General features: G+C 36.6%; 1 protein-coding gene across 3 annotated transcripts in view; it reads left to right on the top strand.

The window, feature by feature from the left end:
- USH2A (usherin) overlaps positions 1 to 13,718 on the top strand; it is a 363,259-nt gene that overhangs the window by 159,007 nt on the left and 190,534 nt on the right. For all 3 annotated transcript variants that reach the window (XM_079297512.1, XM_079297514.1, XM_079297513.1), the window contains one exon: positions 1,752 to 1,913. In XM_079297512.1, the coding sequence (XP_079153638.1) occupies positions 1,752 to 1,913 (162 nt within the window). The remainder of the gene's footprint in view (positions 1 to 1,751; positions 1,914 to 13,718) is intronic.

Here is a 13,718-nt window from a genome sequence, read left to right as displayed (position 1 = left end):
ATGCTTACATGAAGAACTAGGGCACAAAGAAAGAAAAAATGCATTTAGTTCTGACTTTAAAGTCTAGGCTGATATGTAATGCATGTCAATTACTAGAACAAATGCCCCAAAAATAGCAGTAACATATCTAACTTCATTCTCAATTAAACATAAAGTTCACATCTCCAGGTTCTGTCATCCTAAAGCCATATTAATCCAGTTAAAATAATCAGTTACTCCAAATCTATACCAGTAGAATAATGAAGACATTGACATGTATTTATTGGACAGTAGTTAATCTTCCATGATGCAAAGTAGTTTTCAAAATTCCCTCCCTCCCACAGTTCTTTGTTTTATCTTCTCATATAAACTAGGTTGTAATACAGAGCCAATGAAGAAAATAAAATTTTGGTGTGAAGTCATGTGAATTATAGCCATGATAATTAAAAGGATGCTGAGGTGTTTAACTGCTGCCAAAGCAGGTTGTTGTGCAAGGTGTTGTCTTGATGAGGACAGTGCTGGAGATTGCAGATTGCAGATTTGCAGATTGCAAAACTCTAGAACAGAGTTTTGATGTGACCACGTTAGTAACTGCCAGCAGCACCAATCAAATCAAAATCCAGTTGTTGACTCTTGGATGTTCAAGAGAAACTGACTGAGATTGGTGGCATGCTCCATGCAAGGGTGCAGCCTCTGGCAGCCAAATAGTTAATGGACTCTGTGTTGTAAACATGAAACACATTATTTCAATGTTGGTGTATTTCTTTCTGCTGTGACGTAGTAATTAAAAATAAATTGTTTATATCCTATTTTCCCAGCTTAGTGAATAAAGCAGAAATCCTTACCTGTTATAATGGAATGGTTTAGGCAAGAGTAGGTTTTTGGTTTTTTCCCCCAGAGATTGAATAAAGCCCTGGGGAACATGTGTTTCATCCTTCAGAAGAACTGAACAAAAAGTCAATGCGTAGATTTTCTATTTTTGGACACTCTTGTTGCTTGCTCTTAGTAACAATAAATTGGTGATACAGAAGACAGACACCATATCACACCCTCCAGCTATCCCTGTTTCCCTATTGAAACATTCATTACTTTATATTGTTTTCACATTGCCAGGCACTGCTAGTTATTGTTTTAAATTGCTGGCACAGAGCTTGTAAATTACAAGATATTTCTCCCAGACTAAGGCCTCAGCTCTGCTCCCCTTGTGATGTTCACTGGGATTCCTGGTGCTTCTAGTGTATAACTCATTAGAACAGTGAAAGAACTCAACTCTTAAATTATTATCCATTGCCAACTTCCAGTATATTATATACATAAAATCTACATTAAACAAACATTACTAAGTGTATTGAATTATGAAAAATTGAAATAAGGGGTAGTACCTAAGAACACATCACCTGCTAAGAGTGATCTTTTTGCAGTTAGGAATAAAAACCATGAAAGAAAATAATTTGTATTAAAAAAACGACTTCACTAAAATCCTGTACTTCCCACCTTGATCAGTGTTACCAAGCTGGAAAGATAAAATTATAGTAGCAAAATTATTCTCCTAAAAGCAAAGAGAATATTGCCATCTTTCATAAAAGTTTCTGTTTGGCTAAAAATCCTCACATAATATAGGAGACTTCTCAAAATTGTGGTATGTTGCAGGTATAAAATCTTTTCTGAAATTTCAGCTTTACCAAAAAGCATTCTGGTAGTAGCTTCTCATTGAAATGCTTTATTATTTGTAGAAAGACAGTATAGTATAACTTTATGCATTTTTTCACCAGCCCCTGAAGATGTGCAATCACCCACAGCCATATCCTTTCCCACATTCCTGCTGATGAGTTGGAGTCCACCCAAAACACCAAATGGCATTATTACACAATATACTTTATATATGAATGGAACACCAATTTACTCTGGAAATGGAACTAAGTATGTTGTAAAAGGTGAGTTCTCTGCTAGGTAGCATGTCAGATGGGTATCTCATGGTTGCAATGAACAATTGTGTGATTGACCCCTTCTTATTTAAAAGGAAAGAAAAGTAATTCTAAAATTGGCTGGATGCATTTTAAACCCTGATGGGTTTAATATTTTAAAGCATCTTACTCTTTGTTGGGACTCATAGAAATTATCACCACCATGGATAGTGTAGCTGAGTCTTGTGCCTCTTTCACAGGTATGAGTCATCTTATTAATGGTTTTATAACATTTTGGTCTCATACCATCCAGCTCTCAAAGCAAGTAAACTGCAAACTGTTGAAGAAATTCTGTACAGGCTTGATAGTTTTTCTTACTGCCTTCCTTAAATATTCTTAATTAGAGAGATACTGTATTGCTTATCTGAATAGCCTCTGTTTAATTCATTTACTAAAAGCATAAACAATCTATTTTCTTCTTACAATAGTTGTGCCTTGTGCCAATAGCCAAATTATATCAGTACTCTTAGACTATTACACTGAAGTTAAGCACCCATCACTTGGCAATACAGTGAAGCATGGTAATCTGACTTTCTGTTCTAATCTACTTGGAGTAATTTAATGAATTATCCAAATTAACGGTTCAGACATTATGCAAAATAACAACAACAAAAATAATAATAAAAAAACAAAACCAAAATAAAAACCCCCAGCAACAGCAACAACAAAAAAACAATCAGAACTTCCCCCCCCCCCCCCAAACAACCAAAAAGAAAACATGAAGCTAGAAGTGTCGTGCCAGAGCATAAGCACTATTGTGGAGCCATCAGAATTTGTATATCTTGGTAGGTACAAGTGAAAATAAAGTATTTCATATTGTACAACTCAGGGGGGAAAAGGGTACCAAGACCCTACTTTCTTTTTAATGTAAAGCCTTAAAATTCAAAGCCATTTCTGCATCTTGAGTCAGTATAAAACATATTTAAAAATTCATATAGTTCAAATTTCTTTGCCTTGCACAGGCCATAAGGTACTGGTGTGGTGGGTCAGTTTTGACACTGAAAAATGAATCCAGTTAGAGAACCTCCTGAAGGCTGTTGATGATCACTATAATAAATAGTGCAGACTTTGAGTCAAACTTTTTCATTCTGTATTCAAAGGTAATGGATTTTTCGTAACCATAGTAACCTTAGTGTATTTCTGGATAAATACATGAGGTATATACATTCTAGTTTTATTTTTGAATATAAACTACCACATTATGTATTACTAATAATATGAAAAATAGGATATAGGTTAGCATAATGACAGCTCAAACTAGTGTGCATTTTTCTTCTGCAAAAAATAAATATTTATCAAAAGTGTAGGTTCAATTAATTTCTCCCCCATCTCCCCAGTTTTCTGGTATTCTTGCAGTGCCATTTATCTTTTTTTTTCAAGATTTCCATTAATCTCTCATTGCCATATCATAGCACTGTTCTTAAAATTGTTGAAGTGCAAATAGCAAATAGTTGTGCTTCAAATCTTACTAAAATCATTACTGAAATTTCCTCACAGGTCCCTCGTTTTACCAAAATGTTAATCTGCAACCTGCAGATTATAAATGGGCAAGTGATGTAAAACATTTGAAGAAATGTTCACCATAATATTGGTTGGTTGGTTTAGATTCATGTATGCTTGCAGTCTGAATTATAGCCAAAATGAATGCTTATTGATAGAAATTATGGTCAAGTAACTTTTGCAATTCTTCTTTGACAATATAGAAAAAGCCTAAGGCTTTCCAGACATGGATCTAAAGAAAACAGGAAATCCTGATTTATTTGGAAGAGAAAGCAGGTGGATCACATCATGTTACCATAAGCTGTGCACCACAAGACCCACTCTTTTCCATGTGGTGTGGAGATCAGTCTGTTTACTTTTATGTAGCTGAGAGTTTCTCCCTCTGCCTGAGGAAGAAGTGGCAATGTGAGCCAGCAGTCACTAGAAATCCCAGTCCTTGTGAATTGGGTTTATTCAAGATCTTACTTACATCTGCATATATCTTTAATTTGACCTGGTTTTACTTCCTTTCAGAGTTCAAGATTTTCCACTTTGTAGGCTAAGCTTAAAAGAGAGATAGCATGATCTTCTTTTTTATTTCCCCAAGGGCTGCAGTTTTGTGGTGAAAAGTTGGAGCTTTTGGTTTTGGAGGATTATGTTATACACATCTTGGCTTATTCCATATAATTATTCTTTTGTTTTCAGCATCTATGCTCGTGATGTTGATGACTTATTGCCTCAACATAATACAGTACTGACCCTAAATAGAGAGAAAAAGTTAATTGTTTCTGACATCTACTTCCTATTTACTCAACAAAATTATTTTCCTAGTGTAGAAACTGTGTGACTTAGTTCCTGGCCAATAGTCCATACCAGAAAGTCATAGATTCTTTCTGTGTTTTTGAAGTGTGTTGAAATGTGATGGTTTTCTAAACCTTTCTTTTTAAAAAGACATAAATTCTGTTTAAGAATTAGTACTTCACTGACCTTCATTTCAGACCCTGAAAATTGCAATCAGTTTAGGCTTATCAATCCATAACTTGAGGAGGGATATGTTTTCTCAACACCATAATGGCAAATGTATTGTTAGCTTAATTTCTGATCTTGACAGTTGTTGAGGGCTTGAAATACTCATTGATTTTCATGGAAGTTCAAGTGTTTGTTTCCTCTAGGGGTTGAGCTGTAATTAAAAAGGAAACCCTTTAAAAGCACATATGGCAAATGTACACTTTACCACATTGAAAAAGGAGACCCATTAGGCATCCATCATCCATTAGTGCCTTTAAATATTTCCCCCATATTGACAAATTTGGTTTCTGTGTTGTGAGTAACAGAACACTGAAATGAAGCCAGCCCCTCTACCACAACACCTGTATTAACTGTCTGCCTGTGATTTCTCTGCCTCCTACCTTTATGCATTTGCTTTCTGTGGTGTATGTTCTACTTCCTCATGCAATCTGGGTTGTATTTCACATCCTATACTCCAGTGAAAGCCTAATCTCTCCAAGGGATGAGTCTGGAGGAAATGGTGCCAGATCCCAGGTTGAAGTTCAGCTGTGTGAATCCATGCCCATGTATTTTTGCTTCCAGTTGCAGCTCAGGAGAGTAGTGGCAGTAGGGTTCTGCTCCCCAAAGCTTCAGACCTGACTGTTCTGTAGGTGACTAGCAGCTGTGAGGAGCTGGAGAAGCTTGTACAATCATCTTCAGAGCTCATAACATATTGATCTTAAAAAGGCTTTTGATTTTAGGAAAATTTGAGCTGGTTTTGCCTGGGAACAGGAAAATATTCTTCTCATCCAAACACTCACAGACAAAACTAAAGTTTCTACTTTGAAACATGGAGAATTCTTAATGTGATTATTTAAAGGATATTTTTAAATTTATGCAAGGTATCCCTTCTTGTCTTCTCTTTTGTTTAAATTTCTCAATTTCTGGAATTTTCTGCCTGCCTTAGATGAAAGGTGCAACAGGGTGGGTTGTATCCTGAAAAGTACTAGACAGTGGCCTGAGCTGGTGGTGCCAATACCACCAGCAGAAAGGTGGTCTATTAAATGCAGAACATTATAGCATAAGCAGAGATGATCAGATGTTAATGGTGTTCATTGTCTAATATATTTATAAAGGGAATTAATTTTATAGATACTTCAGAAAACAAGACAAAAAAGTATGGCTCTATCTTTGCTCTGAGGTTGGCATTGAGGATGTATGGCTGCGTTTTCTGCAGCACTAGGTACTTGACAAAGTTAACAAATTGTGTTCATATAATTTTCCTAGCAGAATCTAATGGTTCTCATCATGAATCTTTAAAAGGAAGATATTCTTATTAAGACTCAGCTGTATGAAACTTATTTTTCTCTGCCAGCCTGGAAGAAGTGTTTCCAGTTTTTCAGGAAAGAGCTCGTGTCACCTATGTTACAAGGGCAGACCCTCAACTGAGTTAAATGAGTACAGAGTTATCCTAAATTGCATGTCCAAGAGTTTATAAAAAAATGTGACAGAGTACTTTGTACCAGGTTTGTGGGCAAAATAATAAGGAGAGCCTTGGAAAAGGTGAGAAAGAGCTGTCTTCACAATTTTTTTTTTCCAAGAGCATGTACTAAGCTTTAGCTTATTGAAATTGTTATTTGACCTGAGTGTAGAAGGGCTGATCCCACAAAACCAGGTTAGAATGAGAGCTATGTTTTATTGCGAGGAAGAGACAGATGTTTGACATCTGTTTAATCAGGGCTTAACATATCTGAACTTTAAAAAATGGGAGAATCCCAAATTAGTACCTGTATTTTTTTAGTTGCTCTAAACCAGTAGTGATTAGAGTACACATCATGCACAGCCATGTGCAATGACTGCTTTTTAGAGAAAAATTGGCAAAGGTTTTGGTCCTTTATGTCCCATGAATACTGCTGCTTGTTTAAATGAGAGTTCATGATAATAAAAGCAGAATCCATAATAATATCAGTATTGCACTGATTGCCAAGTGAAACCAATTGAGCAAGAGAATCCACAGAGTTGTATGTAGAAGATAATTGCAGTAAGATGTAACACTGAAAGAAGATGAACCACTGAGAAAAAACCCTTATGATCTTATGTTTAAGATGTTATTCTTGTTACTTTTCATAGTTTTCAGCTCTAGCCATGTTAAAGAGCTGCAGTTTTAAACCCTAAGGATTTGCTTTCCTTTGTTTTAGGTCCTGCTCAAAGATAACTGGCAGCTATTGCCCTAAAACACAAAAAAATAGAAAAATTCAGTAGTTCTCTGGTAAGAGTTTATTTCTCATCTTCCAGGTGGCAATGAAATACTTAAAATACCAAATGTGCTCAGTCTGTTCTCAATACAGGTTTTGAAAAGAGTTGTTTGCTATCAAATACAATGATAGTGCTAGATTTATAAATATTATAACCCTGAATGTCACAATTCCTCTTGGTTTTTGTTTTTTTTTTGTTTTTTTTTTTTGTGAAACAGACTTCTTTAACACCATGGTGAGCAATAAGAGTTAGTCTTCAAATCTTTGTAGTTAGAGTTGGTTATCTTAAGCACCTTGCACACAACCCAGTGAGACATGGCCCAGTGTCTCACCCTTATTTTAGGGTCTTGCACTACTGTGCAACAGTGCCAGGCTTAGTCCTTATATTTGGTTTAGCAATATATCCAGCTGGTTAGTCACATAGGATGTGTTATGAAAAATGCCTGCTTCTGCAGACTTTATTCTGGCCCTGGCATGCATTTAAGTGAACATCTAGAGGTGCACCTGGCACTAGAGGGCAGGGTACACCAGCCTTACAGGAGGAACTGCCTTCCTCTAAAAGTTGTAAGCCTGTAAGAAGGCATATTTGATACACCTGAAGTGGCAACACTGACATTGCTGGTGACCGGTGCTGTTGTAATTAATTCCACAGACCCAGAATGCAGATTCAGCAGGCACCAAACCAAAGGGCAAATGGGCTGTCTGAGCCTGGCACTCTGGTATTTCAGATTCAGACAGAAAGATCTGGTGCACTCATTGGACTTAATAATACACATCTGGGGAATTTAGAGGGGAGGGGGGCAGGGGAAGGGTAAAAGCATTATGTTTATTTGTAGCAGCTCTGTTGTATCATTTTCTATTGCAGTGCATTAGTGCAGTGTTAAATAAAATCTGCTTATTTAAAATCCTTTTAAATAGTGTTTAAATATTTCCTGCTGATACAATCTGCTAAAGTAGTTATCCTTGCTGCAGATTTCAGTTAACCTTGTCGCAGATATTAAGCCTGAAGCTACACAGACTTTTAGGGACCTTGATTATAGAGCAAAACCTAATGGTGTCATTATAAAACCACAGCTGGACAAGCTTCTGGAGTCCTTGTCCTTTGATCAGATTTGGGTAACACAGCAAGCCAGGAGAGAACTCACGCTAACCCTGCTGGAATTGCTGAGCTCTCAGGTTACTTGAGTACCACTTTCTAAAAATTAAAATGCAACACAAATTATAAAATGAGAGTGATTGGGACCTCCCAATCTTCTGTATGTACCAAAGGGAACTGGAACAAAATAACTCCTCCAAAGCTAATAGCTGTAGAACTATGTAGGGAGAGTATTTTTTCTGTCCTTTCCCTTTTGGCACATAAGAATTATTTTGGCTATGGGCTCTGTTTTCTAAACAAAGGGAAGAAAAGCATTGATTTTATGGCTTGTCTAAATTCCATGATAAGAAATAAAGCCCCTAAAAATGCAAAACTTCCAGATTAGTTTGTCCTGTGATATTACTTCAAACATTTTTCAGAATTAGACAATTGTTAGCTTTTTGTTCTGTATTTTGTCCTTCAACATCTAGGTTGGTAAGCAGATATAATGATCCTGAGATTTCTTCAGAAGACAGTGTCTACCAAGAAGGACACATTTAAATCAAGAGTTCATTGAGTTCAATGTGTAAAATGTGAATTTAAAGCCTTACAGCCTTTTTTCTAATTTTTTTTTCTTTGTCTATCAGCAGAGCTTATTTGTTGTCCACATATAATTGCTGTGTAGATGTTCTGCACTGGCATGTGGATTCATAGGTCTTCTCCAATATACCCTCTTTGCAATTAGATAGCAAATTCTTATTTTGTTGCTTTCTCAGATCAGGTTGTTGCAGTGCTCTGTGTGTGAACCTCTCTTGGGTAAACTGTCCAAATCTTCTGTATTTTGCTCTTGCATTTTTCTGAAGGGCTAATCTATTTTACTGCATTTTGTCTTTCATCAGTGAGAGCTTCACATTGAGTGTCATAGTTTGTCACAGATGTGAGCTGTTGTCTCATGGTGACCCCTGTTTGTTGCTAAACATAATGAGAACTCTTTAAGATTTGCAAGAATTGGGATATGCTTTCTTGGCTGTGTTCTGCTCATAACCTGAACTGCTTTTTGTGGGATCTTATTTTCAGCAGTATGCCTGATAATTGTGGTTTGCCTGAAGCTGGTAAGACAAAATGGTGGCTTCTGTTCAGGTTTTAATTTTTATGGTAAGACATACACATAAGCTTCTTCTTTAAAGCAAGTTTTCATCCAGTCACAGTTTGATTAAGCTAGAAAACATCAGAAACTCTGCAAGATTTTATGTTGAAACTATAAATAATGTATTTATAGATCAAGAAAAACTTCTCCCCTTTTCTAAAATATTTTTTTAATCATTCTGAGATACTTGGTAAGTGATTTATGCTTAATTTCAAGTAATACTGGACTCAGGTAAATAAAGATATGACACCTCTTGCACAGATGGACTAAGTCCAAACCTGCTGCTTCTGCTTGAATCTTTAGGTATCCATTTATAAGGACACACCTCACTTAGCAATAACTTAATAGGATTGGATAGAGTGGGGCAGCCTTTTTAATATTTCCAGATGCATAATAAAACTTCTGTCTGAGCTTTTCCTTATGCCCTGGAAAAGATACTCATAGTTCTCCTTATTAATTTAGGAACATTTGGTCTCCTGACCTGCTAAACAGTTGATGAATATTTAATTTGAAATAGATATTTTATTCCATGCTGCTGCATTACAAAGTGTGCTGGTTTATCAGCTGTGATAATTTGACAGAGGAGTACATGTGTTCTTCTTTGGCTAGTGCTAGGCACAGACCCTTCTCTCTATGCCTGGTACATTAACAGTAGTGGAATATTGATAAACTATGGTAAGGTACAGGTAGGTAGCACCACATCAGATATTCTAGGTGATTCCCAACTGGGTTTCCCCTTTTTCTTGTTTTTGCTATATCCATGACCGCAAGGGTGTTGAGTCATTTACCATTACTGAAATATTTTCAGCACTTTATTCATTAAGAAAAACCCCAGAAATGTGTAAGGAGACAAATTTATGGAAAGGGAAATCTTTGATTTTTGCATGTGTTTCAGACTTATAATTTCAATAAGTCTGAGAAACTTCCTTAGAACTTCCATTTCTAAAATACTTCACCAATTAATGTAATTGGTGACTTTTCTGACTATTTCTGTCTTGCACAGGTTTTGTCTTGTGTGTGAACAATACAAGATAGTGTGTTATCAGGCTATGAATTAGTTGGATGTAAGTTTGATTTCAAAAATATAGGGTGGTTTGTACGATTGGAGTATTCATGTATTCAAAATCTGTTTCTCTATCCTGCTAAGTTATATGGAAACATATGAAAGGAATGGATCTTGTCCCAAAAACCATGGGAGGCATTCTAGGATATTTCCTTTCCTGTTATCATTGCCAGAAATCTAACTTAGGCTTCTACACTGATTGCTTAAATTGTTTATGTAAAGCTTAATAGCCTTTTTTAGTCAGAACTAAACTCCATCATGATTTTCACTAGTCTTCCATGGAATATGTATTTTTATGATTATTTATTTCTGATTGAAGCATTTTACATAGTTTGTAACTGGACTCTGAAAGCTGCTGAGGATTTTTCTCTTTTTCTTTCTTTCATTTCCATTGCTTTTATTGTATAAATAGAGTGACACACTAATGTGATGAGTTACCAGGAAAGTAACTATTGGAAAAAATACTCAAGGGAACATAAAGTTAAACATGTAAGAAGAAAATCAGATTAGTGTACATTAATTAAGACAGTAAGGCTTGGACTTGTGGTCTTAAGATGGATAGAAAGGTGGATGATAAACATTGTTATGTCTGTGTTGGATGCTTTGGACATGCCAGGTTCCATGATTACAGAGGTACATTTAAATCATGTTTGCAGTCTGCATATCTTGGTTTCTTTTTTTTTTTTTTTTTTTTTTATGTCTGAGTATGTTTATGGCTACATAATATTGTTCAGAGGTGACCAGGAAATCTGGTTTATTAGGAGAGTCTGAATCCTCTGGATAATTGGCTAGGGGTAGTTCACACAAAGGATACATAAGTGATATTTTCAGTCTATTCTAGGAGAAATGCTACAAATTAAGGGACTTACCAATAATGGTAAGCTACCCATGTTGATGCAGTATGTCAATAGCTTCCTTTCAAAGCTGAATTTCATATTCACTTTGGAGCTATTTATGATCACTTAATTTTAATAATGCTAGTAATTTTAGTTCTGATAAAGAAACAAAAATTGAATCCAATTGGCAAGAATTTAAAATATTCTCATGAGCTGGCATCCTAGCTTTTTCATCAGCTCAAGGATAAGTTAGATTAAACATTTCAACTAATGTGTTTTGAATGTTTTGAGGTATGGCTCTTGGGATTTAATATCATTGTTGCAATGTCACATAACAATTTTTAAGCTGTTAAATTGTACTGGGAATTAAAATACATATGCAATTTAAGTCTTTCTCCTTTGTTTACAGGCAGAGAAAAAGAGCAGAGAAACCTTGTCAAGTAAAACTAAAAGTAAAGTGAGATACACTGAATAGATAAAACACTGAATAGATAAAAAGATTGATAAATAAGAAATGTTACCATAAAAAAGAGGTAAAAGGTGTGGCTTTAAAAAGAAGTTGTGTGGCAGGGATCAAGGCAAAATAAACAAATGGTAAATAGAGCTAGAAAATAATTTAAAATATTTGCATGCAGGAGAAAAAAAATTCAGGTAGATAAATAGACTAAGTTCAAAACAGCTGAGAGAAATTATAAGGAAACTTCTTCACCAAAGAGCCTGTCCTTAGTGATGCTTCTTTGGGAGGTACATTAATCAAAATTGTAATGGCGTAGCAAGAGAAACAAAAAAAAAGTAAAGCATCTAGAATGAAATGGATCCTTGTTTCTACACCTTACCACCAGGTAACAGTTTTTGGAGGTAGAACTGCTGTGGGGAAAAGCCACAGTTTTGACAAAATCTTTGGCCTTCATGTGCTTTTGTAAAAATTGTGGTCACTCCAGGTGCTTTCAGGCTTCAGCAGAGAGGCTGAGGATGCAAATTGACATAGAGATTTGCCTGTTCCTCCAGGAGGTCCAACTAGAGGAGCAGTGTGTCATGTTAACCACGAATCATAGAATGGCCTGAGTGGGAAGGGACTTTGAGATCATCTTGTTCCAACCCCCTGCCATGGGCAGGGACACCCTCCACTGGGTGAGGATGCTGAGAGCCCCATCCAACCTGCCCTTGGCCTCTCCCAGGGAGGGAGCAGCCACAGCTTCCATGGGCAACCTGTTCCAGTGCCTCGCCACCCTCAGAGCAAACTTCCACCTGAAAATGGAATCTAAACACTCTCCTCCTCTTTGATTCCATCCCCCTTGTCACTATGTGCTCTCTGCCTTTCTTGCAGGCTCCCTTCAGGTACTGGAAGGCTGCAATTAGATCACCCCAAAGCCTTCTCTTTTCAGGCTGACCAATCCCAATTCTCTTAGCCTTTCCTCATAGATGGGGTGCTCCATCCCACTTATCAATATCAACTTGGTGGCCCTGCTTTGGTCCTGCTCCAGCAGACAGTGCTAGGGAAGCATAGGGAAATTTCAGTTCAGGTCATGTGTTCTCTTAGTTGTGTCCCTGAGTCTCACAGGGAAACTTATAAAGATGATACCAATAATGTAGCATAATGTGGGCATATACCCAGCAATGACTACTAACACAGTGTCAGTTGCTCTCCTGCAAGAAAGAATGAGTAGTTATAAAACCTAAACAACCTATCTTGAATAAAAAAATTAAAATAGTGAAACTGTGGGACTGAACAATGTACTGTGTTCTACACAGGCAAGGCTGGAGCAGGGAGAGGGGTGGGGTGAAAGCCTCTTAAGGGTTTGCCACTTGTGAATTATGCATCTCACTCTCACTAGTAGGCGTAAATGCATAATTCTAATCTGTTCTTATTACTTATTTATAGCATGCAGTAGAATGTAAATTCTGTGCCTCCTTTGTAGAGGCTTAACATGCTGGTTAAGGTATGCAGATATTTCAAGGAGCCTACATAGACAACTTTCTGGGCATAGCACTCTGTTGCCAGTAGAAAGGCATAAACTTCAAACAATAAATTTGGTTAGCACTCCCCTCCCATTTGCAGGAGGAACACAGACACGATGTAAGAAATAAGGTATAGGATCAACAGATAATAAGAGCATTCATCTTGAAATAAACTACTCTGCATTATTATTATTTATGATAGTTACTGTTCTTAATAAAGTACATGTGGGACAGAGGAAAAGCCTGCAACAGCCACTGAATTTATGAGACTGGGGACAGATGCAAGCTCTTCCTTTTATATTGCTGGCACTGATCGATTTGTATTTTTCCCTGATGATGGTTTATGCCATTATAACTGTTTTGTGGCTCCTTACTATTGACTTATGGTTGCAAAGCACTTCACAAATGAGAACAAGCTTCTGGACATTGCATCCTAATCTGCACATCCTATAGATATGCCATAATACAGAGCAGCTGACTGCACCACCTGTGATCTGTGCACCCACAAACGTGATTTATTCTGGTAATCCCAGTTTAATGCATCACATCAGATTGTGGCAGTTATGTTATCTGATGGCATTACTGACACTACATGCCATAACTGGGTAGTGCAACATGTCAAGTTGAAAAAAACTTTCAGTTTTTCATTTTTTTTCCCCCTTTGTTTTTGTGTGTGTGTTTTGAAAGTAAATATGATATGAAATGAAACAAAACAAAAACCTAAAGCAAAACCAAAAAAAAGTAATCAAAATAATTTTGCCCAACCACATGTTGACCATAATAGTGACTGCAGTTTGGGCTGCTTGTTCTACTAAGGAGAGAGAAGAGCAGATAGGAATACAGTATATTTTACTGTGCTGCTTATTTTGTGGTCAGTGGAAAACTAGCTCAGCTTTTGTAGTCTTGCAACAGATTTAACTTGCTATAAATTGTCTTGTTTAGGAGCAGTGCTCAGAAACTGAGTCCTCCCACTA

This window comes from Erithacus rubecula (assembly GCF_903797595.1).
Source record: "Erithacus rubecula genome assembly, chromosome: 2".
Taxonomy (NCBI): Eukaryota; Metazoa; Chordata; class Aves; order Passeriformes; family Muscicapidae; genus Erithacus; species Erithacus rubecula.
This window is presented reverse-complemented; position numbering and strand designations above follow the sequence as displayed.